The sequence below is a fragment of the Sciurus vulgaris genome (assembly GCF_902686455.1).
Source record: "Sciurus vulgaris genome assembly, chromosome: 7".
Classification (NCBI taxonomy): domain Eukaryota; kingdom Metazoa; phylum Chordata; class Mammalia; order Rodentia; family Sciuridae; genus Sciurus; species Sciurus vulgaris.
Genome location: NC_136467.1, coordinates 119,373,045 through 119,398,397, shown reverse-complemented (window position 1 = coordinate 119,398,397; position 25,353 = coordinate 119,373,045). Strand labels below are relative to the sequence as shown.

General features: G+C 43.8%; 1 protein-coding gene across 5 annotated transcripts in view; it reads left to right on the top strand.

Annotated features, from left to right (window-relative positions):
- Window positions 1–24,882, top strand: part of ZFAND3 (zinc finger AN1-type containing 3) — a 383,326-nt gene extending 358,444 nt beyond the window's left edge. For all 5 annotated transcript variants that reach the window (XM_079148363.1, XM_079148365.1, XM_079148362.1 and 2 more), the window contains one exon: window positions 23,104–24,882. In XM_079148363.1, coding sequence (XP_079004489.1) covers window positions 23,104–23,258 — 155 coding nt within the window. In that variant the 3' untranslated portion in view covers window positions 23,259–24,882. The remainder of the gene's footprint in view (window positions 1–23,103) is intronic.
- Window positions 24,883–25,353: the final 471 nt, after the last annotated feature.

Here is a 25,353-nt window from a genome sequence, read left to right as displayed (position 1 = left end):
TCTCTAAGCAGATTTGTGTGATACACAGTGTGGCTTTTTAATCTCTGCATTGCTTCTCAGAAGCACACAGTTTATTTTTAAATACCAGTCTAAGAGCTTGTATAAGTTTTTACATATTTTCAACTGGTGGTGACTTCACACACTGTAAGTAGATAGTTTCCCTTTGAGATAGTAGTGCTTTTACTAGCCTCATGAGTAATCTGACTTTATTGTTTTCAAAGTAAGTTTTCTTTTCACCTTAGAAATCCAGGGGTGCTATAGCTGGGGCCGCTACAGTAGTGTATTGTCTTCAAATGTTTCAGTGGTCATTTCTGCCCTATCATTCACTGTCAAACCAATTCAGCAAGCCTTTATTGAGATGACTGTGCATAAAGCATTTTTCTAGGATAAAACACATCTTTAGACTCTTCATCCAGAACATTTTCCAGCCTTTCTGTGTTTCATGATAATGGCATTTTTAAAGAACATAGCCCAGCCCTTTATCCTTCCCCACATATACCTTTTTTTTTTTTTTAAGACCTCATTTGGGGTTTAGCGTATTTTCTTCATTACTAGATTCAGGTTACACATTCTCAGCCAGCCACAGCACTGTATGTGATGATGTGTTCTTTGAGGGCTTTGCATTGGGAGGCACAGCTGTCCATCAGCTCCTCATTGTTGATGTTAACTCTGATTCACCCACCCAGTCAAGGTATTATCCTATTTTTCTACTGTATAGTTACTGTTTTTCACCTTGTGCCTAATAAGCAGTCTGTGGGAAACATGGTATGGATATGTAAATGCCCTCCTCAATAAAAATTTCCTCTGATTCAGCATCTATTGATGATTCCTGCTTGAACCAATCTTACTATGATGGTTGCAAAATGATGATTTGCTTACTATAGTGTTCCTTTCACAGTTACCATATTCTTATGAAAGAAAAGTTGCTTCTCTTCCCCCATTTACTGTTTATTGGTATGAACTCTTACCTTTTTCAGTACTATTAATTATTTTGGTGTTCCCATTATCCCAGATTTAGCCAAGTTGAAGTTCCTTCAAGCTTGCTCCTGTGTTCTTGTAACATACTCCCCATCTTTTTTGGGCATGTGAGGAGCAATTCCTTACTCTCTTGCCTAACAAGTATATTCCAGGTACTTCTGTATTTACTTTTTTCTAATTCTGGAATTAGCCATTTCTCCAAGAATCCCTAAGATGATTTTAGTATGCTCTCAAGTAGAGATTTACTGTGCCTGAGAGGAAGGCATACACATACATGAAATAACTGGCTTTATACTAAGGTACAAGCCATATATTATAAGAATATGGGGAAAGAAAGATTAATTCCAACTGGAAGACTCTTAACAGGCTTCTACAATTGTGGCTTTAAAGGAAGAATGGGACTTCAGTCTAGGAAAAAGCAACTGCTTGGGCAAAGCTGGTGTTCTCTGTGCAGCCACATGGGGCCTTAGCATCAAGTAAGGAGGGACTACTACTAGAAAGGGAAGAAAAGGTCCTTGGTTCCAGGCTGAGGAGTGTGGATGTTGGTTTACAGTGAGAACCCATTAGTGGTTTTGGATATGGTCAACATGATCTAATTTGACTTTTTTTTTTAAACTAAGAACACAGGAAAGTCAAGAAGGCGATTGAATAGTTGTAGGGAAATGATCTGGGATTAATACAAGTTGACTGTAGTGAAAAGGAATGTTGTCCCAGCTGTCACTGCCACTACAGGAGCCTGCACACTGAGTGAACAAATAGTCATGTCCTAAGGTCCAGAGTGGGGCAAGGAACTGTAGTGATTATGAAGTATGTAGGGAAATGAAATGAAACTACCAGGTTAACCCATCTCACAAGCTCAAAAAATCAGCCCATATGTCTGTACCTTTACTTTAATTCCTTTCCAAGTATGAGTCTGTCAGGAATGTTTGGCATTCTATCTTACATCTCTAAAAAGAAAGTGAGCTCGTACGTTCTTAGGAAAAAATCCCTATGCTGTGTAGAGTTCTAGCCTGAATTCATTAGAAAGCTCTGCCACATAGGGAAACGCCTATGAATCTTTATCATGACCAGAACTTATTTGGCTGGTAGGTGTTATCATTGCTGCCATGGAGTGTAAAGTCCCTGGTCTGCTACAAGTTGTGCAGAGAGAATATGGTTATAAGACCCAGCTCATTAGGAGCTCCTGGGTCTTTTTTGTTTGTTTGTTCATGTTTTTAATTGAGATGCAATATTTGCACATCTTTATGGGGTATAGTCTGATAATTCAGTATGTGGATACAATGTAATGATCAAATTAGGTTAATAAGCACTTTGATCTTCTGAAACATTAATCTTTTCTATGTGCTAGGAACTTTTATATTCTTCTAGCTAGTTCCAAATATGTCATAGATTGTTGTAGTTGGTAGTGACCCTACTGTGCTATAGAAAACCCAAATTAATTCCTCTTTTCTGTATTTTGATACCCCCTATCTAACTTCATTCTGTACCTACCCTCCTGCTCTTCTTAGTCTGTACTGACCATTGTTCTACTGTGTTCTTCTATGAGATCTACTTGTTAGTTTCCACAAATGAGTGTGAACTTGTGGCATTTCTGTGTTGCAGACACTTCTTTATGCATGCATTTATTTATTTTACTTGTTTAACCACTTTTATTAGTGCAGTATACATAATAGTTGGGTTCATTTTTACATAATCATACAAGCTTGAAATTTACTTAATATCATTTTCCGTTGGGCCCTCCCTATCCCTTCCCTCCTCCCTCCCCTTATTCTTCTTTCTCTACTGGTCTTCCTTTCACTTATTTATTTGTTTACTTATTTACTTTATTTATTGCTGTACCATTGAGCCACACCTCCAGGCCCAAGACTTAGAAATTTGACCAGAAACTTTCCAAATGCTAGAATAAAACATAGGGTCAGTACTAGATCAGATATGTATAGCCACCAACTTTCTTAAGACCCCTAAAGTTCAAGAAATAAAATCAAGAATCAATAAATGGGATGCTTTCAAATTGAAAAGCTTCTGTATAGCAAAGGAAACAAAAGTGTAAAGAGAGAGCCTATGGAATAGGAGAAAAATCTTTGCCAGCTGTTTCTCTGACAGGGATGAATATCCAAAATACATAACTCAAAAAACTTAACCATGGGGCTGGGATTGTGTCTTAGTGGTAGAGCACTTAAACTTGCATGTGTGAGGCACTGGGTTTGATTCTCAGCACCTCATAAATAAATGAATAAAATAAAGGTCCATCAACAACTTTAAAAAAATCAAATAACCCAATTAATAAATGGGGAAAAGAGCTAAACAGACATTTCTCAAAAGAAGAAACACAGGTGACCAACAAGTATATTAAAAAATGTTCAACATCCTTAGGAGCTCCTGTTTTTATGCTGAGTCTGTTCATGAGAGACTTAAGTGTCTCTCGTACTCCTTAGATAGCAGCTGGGTTTGTGTGCTTCCTGTGGTGGAAGAAAAAGCAAACAAAAACAACAGCAACAACAACACATCCTGTGATGGGAGTTGTCATATGTGAGAAACCCAAGAGTAATTAGAAATCTTGAGGCAAATTGTGAGAAAAATTTGTCCCTTTGCTATTTTTTTTTTCCTTTCATTCTTGCTGTATTTCTATCTAAATACAAGTATGCCGCTTGTTTTCCCCATATAATCTTTAACGAATAAGTGTTCTAGTCCAAAACAAAATAGATTAGTCCTGTGCTGCCTGTCTATAATTTCATGTTGAGGTTTTAGAGCAAAACAAACCTTTTACTGAACATGAACTCCCGTGTATTTAGCCCATTAGAGCAGTCTTAGAAATCCAGCTTACCATATAACCTTGACAGAGCTTTGACAGGTCTGTAGAGACATGACAGAAACATGGAGAGTTTCCCCTCCCCAAGCAAAGGAGCATCAAAGGCCAATCTCCTAAAATACAGAATGTGCAGGTCCTGTCTGCTGCAGCCTGTGTCACATCCCCACCCTTGTTCTGCTGTCCCATAAAGTGAAATAGTTTCCATTTCAAATTCAGATTTGCACCTGCTTCCGTGGTCCAGTTTGAGCAACTACAGCTGCACTATATTTTATCAAATATTTGGATAGGTTACCTTGCTTAACAGTATTTTTATGGGGAAAAGTGGATTCTTGTGAATTGAAATAAAATGTATTTTTAAATTTTGTTCCAGTAGTAAATAGTTTTATTTTTTTGCTCAGTAAGGTTGTCTTTCACTATTAAATAAGATTTAGGGGTAGGTTTTTCACAGTTGTACCCTCCTAACACCTAACCAGATTTTAATAGCTATAGTTGAGGGAAATATTCTAGGCAAAGTGGGAATGTTCAAATTACATTCTTCACAAACAGATGATTTAGCTTACGGTAAGCTTCCATGTGGCCTATATAAAGTCCACAAAACTGTTTTGAAGACTTTTGCTATTTCATCAGTGCATTTCTGTTTACAGTTGAAGCATTTTCTTCATAGTCACATGTCTCATGTCTGTTTAGCTAAAGTGGGGAAAGCCTACAACCCAAGAGTGGCTCTCTTCTCTTCAAATCAGCATCCTAACAGAGACCCGAGATACTGTTCTGGGGCTGTTCTGCCTGGGGATGATAAAGCAAACCATAATGAGAAGTGCTGTTTTTGAATTAAATGCAAAATCACAGAAATATGAGGGTGGGTAGATACAATCACATACTAGCAATTGTTTAGTCCAACTCCTTACTGATTGACTCTGCTGGGGATTGAACCCAGGACTTGCTAGGACAATGCTAGCAAGCACTCTGGCACTGAGGTATACTCCCAACCTTTTTTTTTTTTTTTTTTTCTTTAATGAAGAAACTGGAGCTAGAAAGGTGGTCATTCCCTCAGATCACAGCCCTCTACCAAGTAGTAGTATTCTTTGAAACCTTTGATCTAAAATTCAAAGCTTGCTGAGGAGTTTCTAGCCTATGTGACTATATGGCAGTACCTACTCCTTCTTCCAGGGTAAGTGCAGCCCCACTATCTGCATCTTTCTGACACATTTTCTACCCCATCATCTCCACAGAACTCAACATATCTTTTCTAAAGTTACCCACATTTTTGGTCTTTTTATACTAAAATACCTGCCTCCCCAACCTCTTCTTAGTCATTAGTTTAACCTTCAAAATTTTGCTTTGGTTCTCTCTGGAACCTTTGCAATAAAACATCACAAAATAGGACCAGTTATGGTAATAAATGCGCGCGCGCACACACACACAAGGTAGTATTTTGTCAAAATAATGGGATTTTCAGAATGTTTTTCTTTCAAATTAATCACAAATTGCTCTTGAGGTTTTACCTAAAAGAAGTCTTTTCTGGAACCTATAAGGCATAGTTAAAACTAATTTGTGTTTAGTATATTATGTGTAATTATCAGTCTTCCTAATAGATTCATATTGTGACTCCCTCTTAAGCAGTGCTTCTGAAAGTGTGACCCTTAACTCAGATTTCAGAGCCCCTGGGTAGAGGGAATGCTCCTATTTTAGGTAATTCTAATATACTCCAAAGTTTAATATACTGTCATTTTATCATAGAACACACAAAAGTAATTTAAAACCAGAGAGAATTACTGCAATTGCAAATGAGTAGGATTCACACCAGTGAGGTTTTAGTTCCTAGTTCAGTTCTAATTGTCTTAGTCATTTTCTGTTGCTATAAGAAAGTACCTGAGATTGGGTAATTTAGGAGAATTAAAGTTTATTTGGCTTGTGGTTCTGGAAACTGAGAAGAGCATGGTGCCAGCAGCTGCTTGGCATTTGGTGAGGGCCTTTTGCGGCATCATAACATTGCAGGGTTAGGGCAAGATGGAGAAAGTGAGCTAGCTTAGGTCTTCTTTCAAAGCCACTAATGTCATCATGAAGCCCTACCCTCAGGGCCTCATCTAATCCTAATTACCTCCCAAAGGCCTCACCTCCAAATACCATTAACTCGTGAATTTGGAAATTAAGTGTCCAATACATGAATTTTTGAGAGACTGGTTAACTCCATCCTATTTCATTTAGAGATTTACATCTTATGAGTGTTGGTTTTTAACACATGCCTTCCTCCCCCTTGATCTCCTCTCCCCTGCCAGACTGAAATTCTCAGGGGACAGAACATGGTGGTGATCTATAACTTCCCACAGTCCCTGTTGGAGTATGTGCCCCTGATGAATAACTAGTCAATGTTGACTAGTAACATACATGAAAAAATTAAAAGCCAAAGGATTGGGTGTTGTGGTGAGTTGCTGGTTTTCATTAGGAGAATGCCCTTCTGGAGTAATGTTTGAAGGTAGGCCTAATCGCACGGTCAAATGGTAGAATGTCTGGTCCACTCTGCCTGTACATTGTTGAAGCTTGAGGTACAGGTGCAGTCTCAAGAATTTCCTCTTGGACTGTTTGGCTGAAGAAACAAGATCTAGATAGAGGACATTAACATTTTTTATTTTTACATACTTTTCTCTGACTTGAATTTTTATTGGTGGAAAGAAAAATCAAACAAAACATACTATCAGGGTAGCATAGCTTGCATGATTTAATTACAGTTATTTGATAGGCCTCTGGCTTAAGTTAAATAATCAACTTTGGGAAAGGTGTATTTGCATAAATAAAACATGTGCTTCATCCTGGGCATCAACAAAGGCTCTTTGGGGTCACAAACACTGCATGGTCACAGACCTGCTATGTGTGACCACACTAGTCTTTTGCTATAGCTTGATAAACCTGCCCATCTTTGACGTAGAATGTAAGCACTAAGGAACCTTAGGAGCCATCCATTTGGTGCCAGTCCAGCCCCCTAAACTGAAGTTGCAGATACCATATCAGCCGTGCGTTGGAGGGCAACCCAGCCATTGGGTACATCTCCAACATAGAGGGAGAATGGCATCACCATAGGCCATGGAGACTGACTTGTTCTTCTACACTAAACTAAAACTAGCCTCCTGTAACACCCATGTTTCTCCTCATTCTGCCCTCCAGAGCAACCTGACATATCCTCTTTCTCTTCTTTAAGCTGCTTTTCACATATATGAGCAGAATTAGGCTTTCCAAATCCTTATTAACTCCTTCAGTAGCAAGTCCATTCCCAGGGACTAAAGAACTGGTTTTGAAACATTAAGGGCAGAGTTGCATACAGGAATGCCAGATTTGGCTCAGTGTTTTTCTCCATGTTTTTCACATTGGGGGCTCGTACAAAATCTGGGTATCTTTGTGAAGAAAACCTTTCTTCAGCTGGTCATTTCCTGAGACTGTTCAGAAGGCTTCTCTTTGTGGAGTTCATGCTTGGCCTATGTTGATATATTTTTCAGAACATATTAGAATTGTCTACACATGCATCCTTCTTTACAGACCATGAGTCCTTGCAAGTTAGGGACTATGCTGTATCTTTCTCTAGTTCTCAGCTCCAGCTGCAATACCTGATGTGTAGTAATGCTTCATAAACATGTGAATAGATTGAGAAACCCCGTACTATTGCAGTTATATGATCCTCTGGTGAAGGAAACAAAATAGTTTCACTAAGCATCTCCTGTGTACTGGGTGCTTGAGTTATATCATTTGACCCTTTGAATACATTGATGAAAAAATGGTACCTCCATTTTTACAGAGAGGAAACTCAAACTTTGAAGTAACAGAAATACTAAGAGGATACCTGGGTTTGAAGCCTAGGTCTGTTGAGCTTCCCAAATCCCACTGCCTTTTCATGTCCCAAAGCTGACCCATTGAGTGCCCTTAACAGTGAGGAGATGACTATAACTTTGGCTGTCCATGTATTTTTAGCCATGTAGAATGTAGCCTATTCCTTAACCACTTTCCAAATTCAGGGATGCTTTTTGTTGAACATTAAATAAAAATGGGTGTGACCTACTATGTGAGAACCACTAAGATGGTATTTGTTTTCCAGTCATCCTCGTGCATTGTTTTTTGTTGTTGTTATTATTTGTTTGATTTTTGTAGCAGTTCTGGGGATTGAGCCCAGGGGCATTCTACCATTAAGCTATGTCCCCAGCTCCCTCCCCTTTTTGATAAAAAAATATTTTGAGATAGGATCTTGTTAAGTTTCTGAAATTGGCCTCAAACTTGTGATCCTCTTGAGTTAGCCTCCTCGTTCACTGGAATTTTACAGGTGTGCACCACTGTACCTGGCACAGGATACTGTTTATAGTTGTGTTCCATATGCCGCTTGTCACCTTATGTAGTTGAGATACTTTTGGAGGACAAGTGTCCACAGCATTGCTCCCTTTTTTCTTTTTTCAATGTTTTTAACTATAGGTGGACACAATGATTTTTTTTTTTTTTTTTTTTTTAAATTTGGTACTGAGGATCGAACCCAGTGCCACATGCTAGGCAAGTGCTTTACCACTGAGCCACAACCCCAGCCCAACATTGGCATCTTGTAATCTCCCTCTGCACCTGGGTAACATTAGACACAATGGCATTTAATTCTTATTGACCTTATACATTCTATTTTCTCCTGAGTGCTAATTCATGTCTTCATTGTTCATGAAAACTTTCCTCCTCCAGGATACCTTATGCAGTTGACCTCTCCTTGGTGTCCCCAATTTATTACACATTGCTGAATTGTATTGATTTTATTTGCAGTTGATTTCTTGCTTTGCTTCTTGTGACCTTCAACTTGTTTTCCTCTGTATGCGTCTACAGCTGTCTTTAAAATCAGGAGCTAGTGCCCCCAATCTCTCTCTCCTTTTCTTTCTCTTCTCCATCCAGCCCCTAGAATAGAGCTCTGTAAATAGTGCACAGATGACCAATAAATATTTTGACTCCTTGAGCCTGATAGCTTCTTTCTCTTGCCAGACTGACGGCCCTACACTAGAGCCTGAATCCTTTATTTATTAGATGAGATTTCTATAGCACCTTTCCTCTGAGAAGATCAATATCAATGAAGTTTGTTTCTGCTTCTGGATAAGCAGACCAAGATCCTGGATAAGGCCACATACAGGCTTTACCCCTCAACTGCTGGGGCCTGCAGATGCAGACTCCGTGAAGCCTTGCTACTTCCAAGTCTTGCTCTCTTGCTACCAGCAAGGAGGCTGAGCAAGATCCTATGACAAGTAGCAACAGAAACTCTGTGGTGTTGGTCTGTACTGTAGTCAGTGTAACAGAAAGGGTACTTGCAGTGGGGATCACTGCTGTCTTTTGGAAAGCAGATGTGGAGAAGGCCCACTAACCGACCCCCTTCAGGCTTCCCAGGTGTGGCTGTCCCACAGAGCCTGGTGTCATGGAGCACTAGAACTGTTCAGTAGCTGAGACGCAAAGCTTTCTGCTAGGGAGCTAGGTCCCTGGGATAAGGACTCACAAGAGGCATGACAAGCAATCTGTTCCCAGAGATTCAGAAGGAGCAAATCTTGGATAGAATGGGAAGTAACATTCTCCTTGATAGAAGGAAAAGGAGCTAACAGAATTCAGCTCTGAATAGCTGAGACTAACCGTGACACATAAGGACAAAGTTCAGGGGCAAAAAACTGAAAATGGTGAATGTGTCAGCCCCATATTTCATTGGAGAAGTGCCTAAAATAATTGGATCAGCTAGCTTTTCTAAGAGTTGGTCACCTTTCCACCACATCCTTGTTCATGCTTGACATTATTCCCATCCCTGTTCAGGGTTAGACAGAGCTCTGTAGGGAGTGAACACATCTCTCAGAACTTTGCAGACAGGTGCACTTAACCACTGCTTGGTGTGGGTAATGAGCAGCATCACTGCCCTGACCTGTCCTCACACCTGTAGTACAGAGGACTGTCACTGTGGATCAGGAGTCAAGGCAGCCTAGCCACTGAGGCACCTTGTGAAACAAAAAAGGAAAGGAAAATCAAGGTGTTGGAGAAAAAGGAAAAGGAAACAAAATAGAGAAGGACTAGAAAGGTAAGGAAATGGAAGGGACATTTATGGAGGAGTAATACTGAAGTACAGGCGTGTCCAGTGACGTTTACCTGAGAAATGCTGATTTGTCACACTGTCAGTCCCTGAGCAGCCTGGATGTGGCCACTGCTTACTCTTCTCTGAGATTTGAAGATGTTGTCTTTGTTGTCACCTGTGGCATTGAGAGGTAGAGCCACCTATATTGCCTAGTTCATCTCTGTACCCCTAACACGGTGCCTGGGACACAGTTGGAAGGAGGTGATGATGAGGAGTGACCCCCTTTGCTTTGGGTAACTTTTTGTACTTGTTTACAGCCTACCAACTGTTGTATATGCTAACATGTAAATGCCCGGGAGGGTGACTGGGAGATAGGTGACACTGGCCTGTGGAAACTCCACTTCCTGAGTCTTCCACAGCAGCCCCTGCTTTACAGGATCCAAGGGAGGCCTGCTGCATTCAGCTTCGAAAAGTCCTCCAGAAAAGCACTGTGAGGCTCCAGGGCATCCAGGGGCAGGAGTACCATGGCAGGGTTAGATGCTCTCCTCCAGCCAAAAGTTTCTGTTAAGTGCTAATGAAGATAGTTGCTTTTGCTGCCTAGGAGGAGTGGTTCTAGGCTGTTAGGGAGGTGGCAGGCAGTGGCTACACTGTGGTTGAAGACAGATCTTGTGAATCCCAGAGAGCTTGATAGCTACTGCCTGAGCCTTGCAGAACCTCATGTTCCTTCTTCTCATGGGACAGGAAGGACATATGCTGTGCTCTCCACACATTCTGATGTTCTTCCATCTTGAACTATGTCAGCCTACCAGCCCCTGGAAGGTGGCAGTTGTGAGTCCGCACACAACAGAGCTTGCTCCTTCTTGTGATTAACATACAGGACGGCATCTGTGCACTCCCCGTCACTGTGCTCTGCTATGCTACAGATTTACCCAGAAGGGGGAATTCTAGATTTGAAAGTTAAAGGGTGCTCTTACCTGTTACCCTTAGATTGATTTTCATAGAATCGAATAACTGACCGGAATACCAGGGTAGAGAAGTGAATGTCAGTGGGAGCCTGTGTGATTATGTTCAGTTGTTCGTTATCTATATTCAGTTCGTTTTATGGCAAAGTTTCAATTCTAGGAGAGCATCTAATGCCATCTTGGACATTTCTGGGTTGCCTCTCAGAGTGAGCTTAGCAAATACTCATATTAATTACAGCAATAGAAAAAGCATAATTAGGGAAGCAAACCTGGTATTGCAAAAACTGGGATATATCAAAATAACAGTTTTTCAATTGTGCCTGCTGAAACTGTTTGCCCAGGTAAAGTAGACCATGTGCTGGTGGTCTCCTGGGTGGGATAAGGGTATAGTTATTAGCATTACACATTGTTTTATTGCTGGAATTAATTTTCTTCCATTTTTAACGAGTCAACTGTTAACTAAAATTATTTTTCATTCTATTAATCGTTATTGAATTATAGAAGAAAAGCAGGAAATTAAAAGTGTGTAATCTCTTGGTGCTTTTATTCTTTGGGGGAGAGATGCAGTAAACAGGGAACAGGTACTCAAGATAATATCTGGTAGGAGTAAGTACCACAATATAATAAAAGACAGTGAGTGATAAGGGCCAGGGGATCCACAGTAGGGATGGCAGGCCAGCACCCGGGAGGACGTGAAAGTAGAGCTGACATGCAAGCTAGGAGACAAGTGTCCTAGGCAGAGCAAACATAGGTTCTGGGGGTGGGAAAAAACTTGGTATATCTGAAGTAAAAAACCAGCCAGTGTTGCTTGAAGCAAAGTGCAGGAGGAGAGTAGAGGGGCAGACAGACAGTTGGGGCTTCTAGGCCTTTGAAAGGGGTTTAATTATTATTCTAAACATAGTGGGAAGGCATTGAAGGGTTTTAAGCAAAGGAGTGACATGATCTGATTTACATTTTTAAAATACCCCTCTGGGAGAGAAGCAGAAATGCTTGTGTATGCACAGACTCTCAAGAATACATAAAACTGGTGGCAGTGGTTGGTTGGCCTCTGGGGAGGGTAGTGGAGAAAATGAGATGAGAGACCTACTTTTTGCTGAATGTTACTTTATACAATTTGAATTTTATTATATTCATATATTCCATTATTATATTCAAAAAAAGTTAACAGATACGAAATAATACATTTCAGGTCAGTTATCCTAAAAGTAAGCCTCAAAAGCCCCCCAAAGTCCTTCTAAATGCTCTGAGGAGGGAGGCTTGGAAGGCAGCAAAAGCAGCATCAGGACATGGAGGACAGGCCAGGGTGGAGCCAGTGGCCTCACTGCACCTCAGCCCTGCTGGCATTTCTTCTGTTCCTTTAGTGCGCTGAACTCACTCCTGCCACTGGACCTCTGCCTGTGATGGGAGAGAAGGGCAGATTCAGGCCATCATCTAGAGGTAGATCTAATGAGGCCACAAATAAAGTCAGTGTAAGTAGTAAGGGAGAGAGAAATCAAGAATGAGTCCTGGGTTTGACCGGAGTGGGGACAATTAGGAGTAAACTAATGGTAGGGGTCAAGAGGATTAATTTCTGTTTTGAACATACTATCGTTGAGATTTCTCTTGGACAACTTCATTTAAGGTGTTTCTCAAATAGGCAATTAGATACAGGAGTTGGGGGAAGAAATCCTGGATGGAAATGTGAGATTCTACTTAAAGCTTGGATTTGAATGAGCTTAAGTAAAGAAGGGAATGTAAAAGGTGAAAGATGCAGGAGGACTTCATTCGGGGTGATTTTTAGAGAAACCAGTTAAGGATTTTAAGGAGCAGCTATCAGTGAGATAGGAGTAAAGTCAGGAGTGTGGTGTCACAGAGGATAAGAAAGGAAAGGATATCAGGAAACCAGGAGGAGTGTGCCATTGAGAGGTTAGGATGGGGATATTGGATTCGGATACGTGAGCTATTGATTGACCTTTGCTTGTCCCTTAAGGTTCAGAGAACACAGTGTCTTTGCAACTAATTTGTTCACTCAGTTCAACCAAAATATTTTGAGTGAATCAAGCACTGTTCTCAGGTATGTGTGATAAATTACAGAAACATGGTCCTTGATTTCATGGAATCTAGTCAAATTAAACAAGTTAAGTGAAAAAGTTGCACAAGTGATCCTGAAATTTCATTTGTAACTAGTAATTAAAGAAGTGGAAGATGCCATGAAAGCATGTAATGGGGCCCGAGGCTAGTCTGAGAGTCTAGGAGATTGTCCTGAAGAGAGATTGAGGCCCAAGTACGTGAGAATTCAGTTAGGAGTCACTATGTCTAGAACAGAGTGCCGGGGGTGAATGGCACAAGGGGAACAACACAGGCAGCAGGGATGATTGTGCTACAGTGGTGACGTTTTGATTACAGTCAGTAGGAAAGCATTACCGGCTTTCACTCAGGAGCTTGGCAGTCATACTCCTTTTGCTGCTGTGAGGCAGGTGGATTTGAAGTGGAGTGAACACGTAGAGGAGGTATTGCAGCTGCCACAGGAAAAGATACTGGTGATTTCGACTAGGTAGTGGCAGTAGAAATAGAAGAGAATGAATTTGATTTTCAAATATAGGATTCATAGAAGTTGGTAATTTAGTGTGAAGAGTAAGAAAGACAGCACTGACGGCCAGGTTTGTGTCATGAACTGTTGTGGCCTTGTTTTCTTAGAATGGAGACACTTAGGAGCAGATTTGTGGGTAAGTAGCAAGTATCCCATTTTAGACCCCCTTAAAACTCTGAGATAACCAAGACAATAAGTAGACAACTGAATACAGAAGCATGGAACTTCAGAAAGGTCTGTGGCAGAGAGGTACGTTTCATGATTGTTAGTATATGTAATTAGAATCTTGAACCTTAAATAAGAATGTCAGTTAGACAGACTGAGAGCCCACCGTCAACCTACAGAAGTAGTCAGCTATTCTAGATGCTCAAGTGAGAACTTGAGGATTATTGGACTTAGCCATTTTTAGCCTTCATTCATGGGGTATTGTTCAGAACCAGGTTGCACCCATTTTGTGAAGTTCTTGTATCTGAGCCTCTCCTACCCCGACCCTAGGTGAGATGGGATTTGGCTATGGGGGTTAGGTTCTTCCATGCAGGAAGTTTGTAGGATCAAACAGTGAACAGGGGGGCAGGGCAGCACACTCCTGTAATCTCAGTGACTCAGGAGACTGAGGCAGGAGGATCACAAGTCCAAGGCTAGCCTCAGACTTGGCCAATCCCTGTCCCAAAAAATAAAAAAGACTGGGGATGTGGCTCAGTAGTAGAGCTTCCTGGGTTCAATTCCAAGTATTAAAAAAAAAAAAAAAAGAGGGTCACTGACTCATTGGGGGTTCTAAGTAGAGTTTACAGTCTGACGTCAAATTTGAACTTATGTCTGTAGCTAAAACATTCTGCCTTTGAATGAACCTAAATTAACTTTAAATACAGAGACTCAAGAAGCCAGCTTCTCTGCCCAATCCCACCACCACCTACAAGTGAACAGCAGACATTGTGGGACCTCAAACTTTAAAGCTCAAATTTTATGAAAATAGAGAAGGGCATGCTTATATTCTTAAGCTCCTCAGAATGACCTTTTTGAGTTACTATGGTGAAAACAAAAAGCATGTAAAAAGACCAGTCTTAAACGAAGAACATAATAAGTGCATGCAGTGCTGGTGTGACTTGGGCAGAAACAGACTGTTCGCAGAGTGTCTGTGCCCATTCCTTCCTCTCCCTCATCCTTTTGCTACAGCTCCCAGCCTGACAGTCTCAGGGAAATAACACACGAGGCTTTTCGACACACTGTCAGTTTGTGACCAAACTTGGAAACACACATGCTCTGCCTCTGCTTGTGAGAGAGGCTTGCAGAATTCTCAGCTATACCTGTGGAGATGCCCAACATGAGCAGAGAAGCTCCTCTCTGCTGTCCTTGGAAAGTTTCCATGTTCCTGTCATAGTGTCCCAAAGCACTGAGTGCTTTCCAGGCTACCCTGTGTAGTCTTCATATATTTAAATCGGATATCTCTAAAATCTGCATATCTTCCGCAGAAATCTTTACTGAGCTCTTGTCACTTAGCATGTATTTGTAGTCTATAAAAACAGGTTTGTGGAGAGGGGAGGGGAAACTTGGACATCACATGTTGGGAGCAGTAGTTCCACATTCATTCTCTCTTGGCAGCAGGGACTTCTCAAAGCAGAAGGGAGCCTAAGTCTAGACTGAGAGGTAAAGGCCGGTGGGCAAAGGCAAGTGTGTGAGTGGAGGAGGAAGGCACAGGTATGTCTGGAGGAAGGTCAGAGCTGAGAAGCCAGGTGTGCTAGCTTTAAGGTGAGAAGAGCACACCACCATGAGGAGTCACCCAGGAACAGGCATCAAAGAAATGATCCTTTCTTTTCTAGATGTTGCTTTGGAGAATGGGGTATGATTTTCAGTCTCTCTGATTACATTGCCACGTGGACATTCCATGACTTTGATGAACTGGTTCTTGCCTGCAGGTGTGCTTTGGGGGATGGCTGAACAGGGCTGAACAGGCTACAGTTCCCTGGTGCACCCTAGGGTAGGAGCCTACTCTAAGCCCTCAAGGCGGGGATGAGTGTGGCCCTTTTTCTCACCTCTACTGTAACTTTGGGGCTGGTTTTGTTAGAGACTGCTCCATTTGAAAATATAAACTTCTAAAGAAAAAGGAAATGCTTAAAGAAAAGTTCAAACAAACTAGGAGCCTGCTGAAAGGCCTCCCCCAAACCAGAAGTTTCTTGCCAGCACAGCATTGCTTTCCTGAGAGCCCATATGTGGTTGCAGTGGGGGGAGGGGACAATGAAGGGGCCTAGAGTGCAGGCACCTCCTAGAGGGTTGTGGACCCAAAAAACTGCCCAGCTCCCAAGAGGTCAGTGCTCTCTGCTTTTGGCTCCTAGTGTCTGACAGAGCAAGTCATCATTCCTATGGCAAAAACTGCCTTGGGCTATTTTCTCTTAGGTGGATTGTTTGTTTTTTGGTTGGGGGGGTTGTTTGTTTGTTTTGGTACTGGGGAGTGATCCAGGGGCACTTTATCACTGAGCTACATCCCTGTCCTTTTTATTATTTATTTTGAGACAGGGTATCACTGAGTTGCTCATGGTAGCCTCGAACTTGTGATCCTCATGTTTCAACCTCCATAGTCCCTGGGATTTCAGGCGTGAGCCACCATGCCTGGCTGATTTTTTCTTGATTCTTAAATATATGCTCATCTCTAGATAAAACAGCTTAGCATAATAATAGGAGCCAGCAGCCATTCCCCTTCTTATTCTCTGAGGATGAAAGAGCTTGCTGGAAGGAACATTCTCACAAGTCACAGTGTCCTTTGTGGCATCCTGTGCCCCTAGGTGACAAAATAAGGTTTTGCCCAGACAGAGTGAGAGTGAGAGTGAACTGTGGGAGGTTTGTTCTCTGACTTTGGAGTAAGTGAGGGCTGCTTGAGTGGGTGATAGAAGAAGTTGCTAGGATAGGGCAAATGCTCCCCACAGAGGAAAGAGGTAATTAGGTGTTTTATCAAGAATTAGAGTGTATGGAGAAGCAGTAATAAAGGATGTCAACAGTAGTGGATATTTCTATAGTTTGTAAGCTGTACGTGTGTGGATTGCATCAGGAGCTTCAGTCACACGGGCTGTGGCAGTTTTCTCCCTTCTACTGCTGACTGCTCTCATAGAGCAAAGTACACACTTGCCAAGGGAGGGTTCCATCGCCCTGAGTGCAGTAGCTACTTTTAGTTCTGTACTGCACAGGCTCTTGTATCTTTGCTTCCTATCACACTGCTTTTTTTGGGTAACATGTAGCTTGTATGTAGCTGATATTTTAATTGATTTGGGGAAAACTCAATGATTGCTTCTGTTGTAGAATCGTCTCAGTGAGATTTTGTGGTGTTTATTAAGGAGTAGGGCAGGCTTTTCTAAGTTGCAAGTTCTCCCACCCTTTGAAAGATGCCTAGCCTGGTGACTGACTCTAGCTTTGGTTCCAGTGCCCTGGGCAGCTGACCTCTGCTCATAACTGGTTTTCTTCTTCAGTTCAGCAGAGCACTGTATCTGCCAGCTCATAGAGCTGGGATCATGAGCTGGGATCCAGTTCTGTTTCTTGGAGCATAATAATTTTCCCTCCACCTTGCAAAGCCAGGAATGGAGGAGAATGTAAAACAGACACTTCCATTCCTGAAACACCTGCAACTGCTTTGCCTGTACCATGGGCCTGATGAAATAAAATGCATTAAGATCCTTTAATACGTTTCTGTGCTACAAATTCTGCCTTGGGCATTGGGTCAGCGGATGTGGTATGATCTAGGGATTGCTACTGGTGGGAGTATAAATGGCTAATGCTTTGCAGCAAGCTTTCCTATAACCACCTGCTGTTCCTAACATATACTTACAAATGAGCTATGAGGTCAGTGAGCAGTCTGAAGCTTTAAGACACTTTTACCTTGCTGGAAAAAATGTGATATATATATATTTTTTTAAATGAGCTTGCCTGGTCATTTCAGACACACGAACAAGGCACATTTGTTATTTATTTCTTAAAAAGACATTTTAGAAACCAAGTGATCAAGTGATACCAATTACTGAGTTGAGATTTGTGGTGGCTACCCTCAGGAAGCCCTTGGATAGGTTCTGTTTGTTGGAGCCCATGTGCATCTGTACCAATAGTCTGATTTGCTTCAAGACTGAACATAGCTGCCCAAGCTTGGTCATTCACCATGCTGCATCCAGCAGGACTGGGAGCTCTTAAGCAGGTGCTCTGTGCAGACAGCATGTGCACTGCCATCACACGCTGCACACCAGCAGAGGATTTTAACAGTGCCCCAGTCCCTGAGGCTTGTCAGTATTTTTAGGTTCTGCTTGAACCTTTGACAATTTGAAATTCAATGAGCAAGAAAGTGTAAAACATTTCATGCAAGTGAGGTAAAAATATCAGGCAGCTGGAGCTGAGGCCTGCCCTGGTCTGGCTTCAATAAAACAACCACTTGGGGATGCCTCCAAGTGGGGGATCTGCAAGAAAGCAGATGTTTTGTTAAAGTCCAAAGTGTCCAGAGCCACCCAGTTTGGCCAACTTTAAATGGTACTTTTACTCCAAGATGAGGTCCTTAAGCAGCATTTCTGTCTGGTAGGAATTAAATGAAAATGTCAAAGTCTCAAACTTTGTAAATTTTGATACCATTTTTTTGGTCTCCCTTGGGGTATTCCATGAAAAAGGACAGTTCTGACCCTTGCTTACTTGTTAGGGCATGGAGGGATATGTAGGCCCCCTCAGACAACAGGAGGAGTCTACTTGGGCAGAATGTAAAGTGGGTTCATGTGCAAGGTGATCCATTTCTCTCTGGCCTCCAGTTCCTGCTCCACCCGCCTCCCCTGTTCCCCACAGGGGAGGCATTCCCTGCAGCCTGGGGAAAGGGACAGTGAGGAGAAGGGTACTGGCAGATACTTGATTTCCTTCAGCTGCCTCTGGCTCCCTGCCTGCCAACACTGCAGAGACACAAGCTCCATTTCCTCTGGCACTAGGTTGGATGACTCCTGGGAGTATCCTCCTTGGGATAGTCCACTTGGGCAGTGAGTAGTGTTGATTTTTGTACAAGAGTAAAACGGAAATATTATGACAACTTTCCTAGTACTTAGAGCAAGGTGTTGGGTGTTATGGCATTTTTGCCTACTGATGGCATTTGTGCAGATTGCTCACAGTAATGCAGATTCCATCTCAAAACACTCACACCCCTTCATTGTGTAAACAAAGATGAGAGTGATCTGTGGATGAGAGCATCTGAATGAATTGTGTGAATTGCCTATGTGAGCTTTAAAAACTATCAGGTAAGGTCAGATGCTTGGTTCCCATCAAATGATAATTTTTAGAACTCTCAGATTTCACAGGTCTTGAAGAATGAGCTTCTCTTCAGTTTTCTTCTGGGAATGTGTTTCCAGGCTCTTCCATGGTGGGCATCTTCATGTCTAATGTGGCCCATGGCTGGTTGTCTGCCTTAGGAGGGCTGAGTCCAGATGTGTTCATTTAACACCTATGAGTGACCTCCCCTCCCAAGGGAAGCGCATCTTCTCCCCTGTCCCCGGGGCCTCTCTGTCCAAAATGAGGAACCTAAATGCAACTGTCTGCTTTCCTCATTCATGTGGAATCTTGTGTGTATAGCTTCTCTCTGGACTGAGGTTTGTGTACTGGAATCTTGTGTGTATGGTAGCAACAGTCAGGAAAGCTGCTGCTTCTTGGAACTTCATCTTTTGCTGTCCACAGCCACAGGTGTGGGCAGTGCCCTGGGATGCTTCCCCACTTCATGTCCACATGACCCTTCTGATGCTGTCTTCTCAGTTCAAGGTGCTGTTCTCAAACTGAGGGTGGAGCTGCTGGAGCCCATCTGGAGACCTTACAGCCCAGGTCACCTGTCATAGTCAGGCAGCCACCTACTGCCCTTCACCCATGTCAGGGAGAAAGGCTGCAGTCCAGAGAGTCCAGGTGGTGGGACCATGGAACAATATGCTTGGAGAGCTGCCTCTTCACCCTCCCTTTTTAATCAAGGACTCGTCCCAAATTGCTCTAAAGTGCCAGCAAGCAAAGAGACACCCACACAAGTTCTTGAGCATTTTATGCAGATTTACTGAAAACAGCTCAGGCAGCCTTAAAGGATTTCCACAGCTTTCTCCTGGGCCACCGTTCATGGAAATACAGTAATCCTGCACTCCAGGAGCAGGGCAGTCAGTCACATGACTTTGCAGGGGGAAGGACTGGGGTTAAAAGCACATTTGGCAGGCATTTCAGGTTTTCAAAATTTTCTGCCCTGGCTGTTCTTCCCTCTCTTGGGGGTAAATATCCTTAACTGTACCCCCCCCCCCCTCTCTCTTTCCCTCCAAAGTACCGTGTGCTATGTAGCTGTGATAAATAAAAGTATGTCGAAATTGTTTTTAAAATTACATGCTGCTGAACAATGGGATCATAAGGAGAGTGTAGATTTGGGGATGTATGTATACAAACAGCAGTTAAATTTTCACCTATAACTTTTTAAATCGGGAATAAAAACGAATTGCATGGTCCCCTGGGTGGTAGTGCCACAGACATTGATATGGTTCACCTGATCAAATTTGTGTGCTTTGTGTTTTGTGCCTTCTGAATGCAAGTCGTTGGCCTTCTCTGGAAAGCCCCACTTGGCTTCTAAAGAATGGTGTAGAGAAAGTGCTGAGGCCAGCCCAGCCAAGTTTAGGGAGTAAATGTCTGTGTGTTTTAAGACTGTGTCACTGAAATTAAAGACAATTTTACACACACACACACACACACACATACACACACACACAGCCTGGACTCATCCCTGTCCATGTCTGTTTTGTTCTCCAGAGGATAATAAAAAAAGTTAATGACAATTCATAATGATTTCTGGAAAAGGATCTATAAGTACCAAGAAAAAAATGAATAAAGATCGGTTCCCACCCATACCTACCCACCATCCCCTGTATCCAAGACAACCATTCTTCTGATACTGACACCAGAATGCATTTAGCCATTGTTCATTATCAGTGAATGATACTCAGCATTTGGGACAACTTCCAGCATGTAACTTAGTGAATGATCCTGAAGAGGGAGCTGGACTTAATATATGTCATCTAATAATCTCAGTGTAACAAGTTGGAAAGTTAGCCTTCCAGAATTCCCCCCCCCCCCACTTCTCCCCGGTGAATTATAGTGCCATATATTCTAATTGTTACCAGTGCCACACCCAAAATGTAGTTGCTACTGAGTAGTTCTCACTTTTCAAAAAGCAAGACCAAGTGTCAAGGTATGTATCAGGCACAGAACTGTGGTATTTTGTCTGAATGAAGAATCCTTGGGGTGAACAGAGAACACCCAGGAAAGTTACTAGGGTTATCACTCACTTTGTTTCCTTTTCCACAGCTGGCTGCCCCCTAGCTGAAAGAAGGCAGCAAAGCAAATTGGGGTGAGGACCAATCTGAAGCCTCTCCCCTCTACCCCAGTCTGCCTTTGACTAATGAGGTGTTAAGCTGAGCCAGGAGCCAGGTTAATTCCAGTGGTAATCCATTTTCTGCTGCTTTTATTCAGCCAGCAGCATTCATCAGAAGGAGAGAAGAGCCCCTGGGACCTTGTCTTGAATCATCCCAATTTCTTGAAGGAAGGGAAGGGGCAGCAGGGGTATCCCCACTCCTTATCATAGATGCTGCAGGCACAGAAATATGTCAGAACTTGATGTCAGCCATACCCTGATGCCATCCAGTTGGTTTCCCAACCTGGCTGCAAGTTCCCCCTTTCCAGCTGGGCTGTGCCTTGAAAAGATGATTTTACTTGTTAGATGGAGGATGCATATTGAGGCCATGCACGCTTCTGCGGTGAAATCCTTTAGGAGAAAGACAACTGGTATCCAATATCTTCGAGTAATGAACTTATCAGTAACTATAACACATGAGCTCATTAATCTTAACTTTGCTTTTGGACCAAGTGGGAGCGCAGCTTCTCGAGAGACAAAAATTTCATCTCTGTTCTTTTCCTTAAACCCAATCCCAATTTAGAGTCAAACATATTGCCCTGCTCTCCCTGGGAAGCAGTTAATAATATATTTTCTCGAACAATGGATGGCTGAGGTCGCTCAGGACCCCCAGGCTGGATGCATGGGCACATGCACATGGTCTGAATCAGGGCTTCCAAGTTGGGTGTGAGTGTCATCTACGTCCTTGAGGCCATTTAAGACTATAGACACACACACAGTTTATTTCCTCAAGCTGATGAATAGTGTTAAAGACTAAGGCCATTGACCCTTGTATGACGGTGCACACACCTGTAGTCCCAGGGACTGAGGAGGCTGAGGCAGGGGTATCACAAATATGAAGTCAGTCTTAGCAACTTTGTGAAACCCTGTCTCAAAAAAAAAAAAAAAAAAAAAAGGTTCTGAAATTCATTTGGAAAAATAAAAGACCTAGAATAGCCAAAGCAATTCTAAGCCAAAAAGACAATGCTGGAGGCATCACAATACCCGACTTCAAATTACACTACAGAGTGTAGTAACAGACATGGAACTAGCTTAAAAACACGCACTGATCAGGGCTTCAGAACAGAAGACACAGAGACAAACCTAGTACAAAACAGAACAACAGCAACAAAGAACTAAGTCCATTGAATCTTTTTTTAAATATTTTTTGTCAGTGGACCTTTTATTTATTTATTTATATGTGGTGCTGAGAATTGAACCCAGTGCCTCACACATGCCAGGCAAGTGCTCTACCACTGAGCCACAGCCCAGCCCAGTCCATTGAATCTTAGACAGTAAGGCTACTGAAACTTGTCCATGCTGGCCACTCGGTCCTTTCTTCACCTATCCTCAGCCTCCACATGGCTGGAAAGAAAAGATATTGGGGCTGTAGGTGAGTGAGTTTGCTAAAGTGCCATCCATCCACCCTCTGTTTTCAGAATTTGGGCTTAATTGGGGAGGAATGTCGTTGGCCTGGAGAATGAGGGCGGGAGGGCAGGCTGGGTGGGCTTTTTGGGGCACAGCTCTGGCCTCAAGTCTCTCGTCGATGGCTTTCACCAGTCGTTTTTTCTTATTTGCCAAACCAGTGTCTCCCTTGGACTTCTTTGCTCCAAAACAAACAAACGAAAAGGACCCACAGCTGCCTCCACATCTGGGAGGGAAGAAGGGCAAGTGGGCGGCCCTGAGTTGGGGACCTCGGCCTCCCATGTGGTGGGGGAGTTGAAGCATGGGATTCCTTAGCAGTGGCAGTTGGAGCGCAGCCACTTTCTTTCCCGTTACCTTTTCCAGGGCTTGGAGTAGTCCCTTTTCCTTTGAGAGCCCCCTCTGGCTTAAGGTCATGGTGTGACCCTCCTGCCATCCCCACAGGCCTTCCCTGTACAGGAGGTAGAATGTAACTGAAGCCACCATCACTCCTCTTCCCTCTGTGCCTCCTAGAAGTGGCAGGTGTCCTGCGGTGGAGGCTACAGTATGCCTGCGCCAGGGACAGTGCTGAGCTGGCAGCTCTGCTCTCTGCCTGCATGTGACGGCGGCTGGGGAAGTCAGAGCCCACTCAGCTCCAAGGGCAAGGACCGTGTCTCACTGCACAGTCAGCTTGGGCTCCCACCTCTCGTGGGCCTAGACGGGCAGCCACAGTTGGGGGGTTCTGAGGACATCTGGCAGGCTTGAGAGGAAGTCACGGATGTTGTGATGTACTGCTCAGTAGCAGGAGGCCTTGCTGTGACCACTGTCACCCCACCAAGATGGTCCCCCACCCTCTGAGTAAGAGCAGGGCCTTGGGCATTGGAGGCTACCTTAACAGTCGTGTCCTCTGCCTCTCCCGCCCTGCAGGTTACGTGTTCTGTATGTTACATCGCCTCCCCGAGCAGCATGACTGTACATTTGACCACATGGGTCGCGGCCGAGAGGAAGCCATCATGAAAATGGTGAAACTGGACCGGAAAGTGGGGCGCTCCTGCCAGCGCATCGGGGAAGGTTGCTCCTGAAGGCCAGGCACGGCCACCACATGACGCTGTTCTTAGTTCACTAATGTTAGCCTTATTTAGGACAAAGTCAGCCAGACACCTTGTACTGGGCACGCGTCAGACTACAGCCAGTCGTTTCCTTTCTTTAGCCAGCCATCCTGGTACTGTAGTTTAGGGGTTGATGGTGGTTGAAATTGATTTCTGGCTGGTTACTAAGGTGCCTGCTAGCCATTGTATAAAATTAAAACATGAACAATATTTTTTTTTGAGCATGGCTAGTGGATTTAAAACAACACATACCTGTCACTGCTGGAGTCAAACTTATAAAAAGCCTTAAGCGGAAAGTGTTCCAGACGGAGACTCTGAGTTAATAGAGGAGTAGAAGCTGGTGTTAAAGTTTCCACGACGCACATGGCTTTGCCAGAAACTCTGTTTAATGTTTGGCCTTTCACCTCTTCACTTATCCTTAGTCCCGGTAGCCAGGACACCTGATGGCCATGCGTGCCTTGGCCATAGGAGGCTGCTGATGACCATGTGGCTGGGCTGGGTGGTGGCCTCGCTCTCCCACACAGCTAGAAATGGGGGTAGGGGGCAGATTCTTATGGAAATTTTTTTACCTGACTTGGTATGAAAACACTCATCACACAAGAAGAGAAACAATAACCTCACCTTGAAAATTAGCTCCACTCAAGACTAGTTCATGCACGAGACCCACCTTTTCTACACAGGATCCTCAGTCATGAGAAGCACCCAGAGAGTACCCTGACCCCAGTGGCTCTGGTTGCCATTTGCCAATCGCAGGGATCTGGCAATTGATCAAAGGCTTATGGCAGCACAGCAGCTGTGGCTGGGGTCTACAAACTGGCCTCTGCAGCCAGATTTCATATTGGGAGTTTTTAAAAAGACATTTCATAGCCACCAGGAACCAGTAGTAGTGTTGGGGAGCAGCTGGGAAGCTGCTGCCACAGCCTCTGTCCCTTCCACCCCTGGGCCTGCTTACCCTTCTTGGGGCCAGGAGGATGGTGCCAGGGCCCACCCACTCCTTCCTATGCAGACCTGTAGTTGGACAGCCCGTCCACCTCTGCCACGTGGTATGTGGTATGTTTGGGAAAGGAAAGCAGCTTGCCCCACAGGAGTGTGAGTTTGCACCTCTCGAGAACAGTGGCTCGCGGCTGTGGCAGAGGGCAGCGGGAGGGCATATCTCCTGCCCATTCCTCTGTGTGTGCAGAGAGGAGTTCCGTAGCTGCAGTTGCTCAGGCCAGATGGGAAGAGGGTGGTGGGCCTGGTTGCCTTGTTAGGGAATCATTACCCATCAGCTGAGGGTCTGGCTGGGTAGTCAGGATTAGGATTCCCTTGAAAGCCCCAATCAGGTGGTGGTTGGTGCCAGTGCCCCTGTGTGGTCCAGGTCAGTGAGTGCAGAGACAGTGTGGTCTGCCCACACACAGGCTACTGATTGAATAGTTTAACCCAGCAACTTCCCTTTGTATCACACACCAAGCAGTTCAGCTCTGTCTGCAGATGATCAGCGGAACACCTGCAATTACCAATGGTTTTTGATCCAAAATAATGGAATAGGAAATCATGTTCTTCCCAGCCTCCTCCCACCCCACCCTCCACCCCCACCAGAGTGGAATCCGCTGCAAAATCTCCAGCCTTAATTCTTGCTTCAGGACCCAGACCAGTGTCTTGCTCTAGGGCAGCCCAGAGCAGAGGGGCCAGGTCTGCCCAGCGTTTACCACTGTTGTCAAGCCACGGCCCTCTGGCCACTCTGTGGCCATCCTCAGTGAGGCGCCCGCCTAGGCCCCCCGCCAAGCTCTATCCCCAAGAGGCCGCAGGTGTGTGCCCTTCCTGGCCCTCAGGCCCCAGCAGCTGCTACTGAGGTAGCAGCGGGAAGGAGGCGCACTGGGTGCCGGCCGCACACGGGCTCACGGCCCACGCTCACTTCCTGACAGTAGAGCCGGGTGGGGAGGAAGGGCTCGTTCCCCTGCAGTATCTGTTCTGTGAAGTTTGTTAAATGTAAGGAAAGCTTAAATTCTTGTATCTTTAAAGAGAAAATCTTATTTAACCCTTTTGTGTTCTAGATTTACTTACACACATAGCCTAGAGCTCAGTTTTA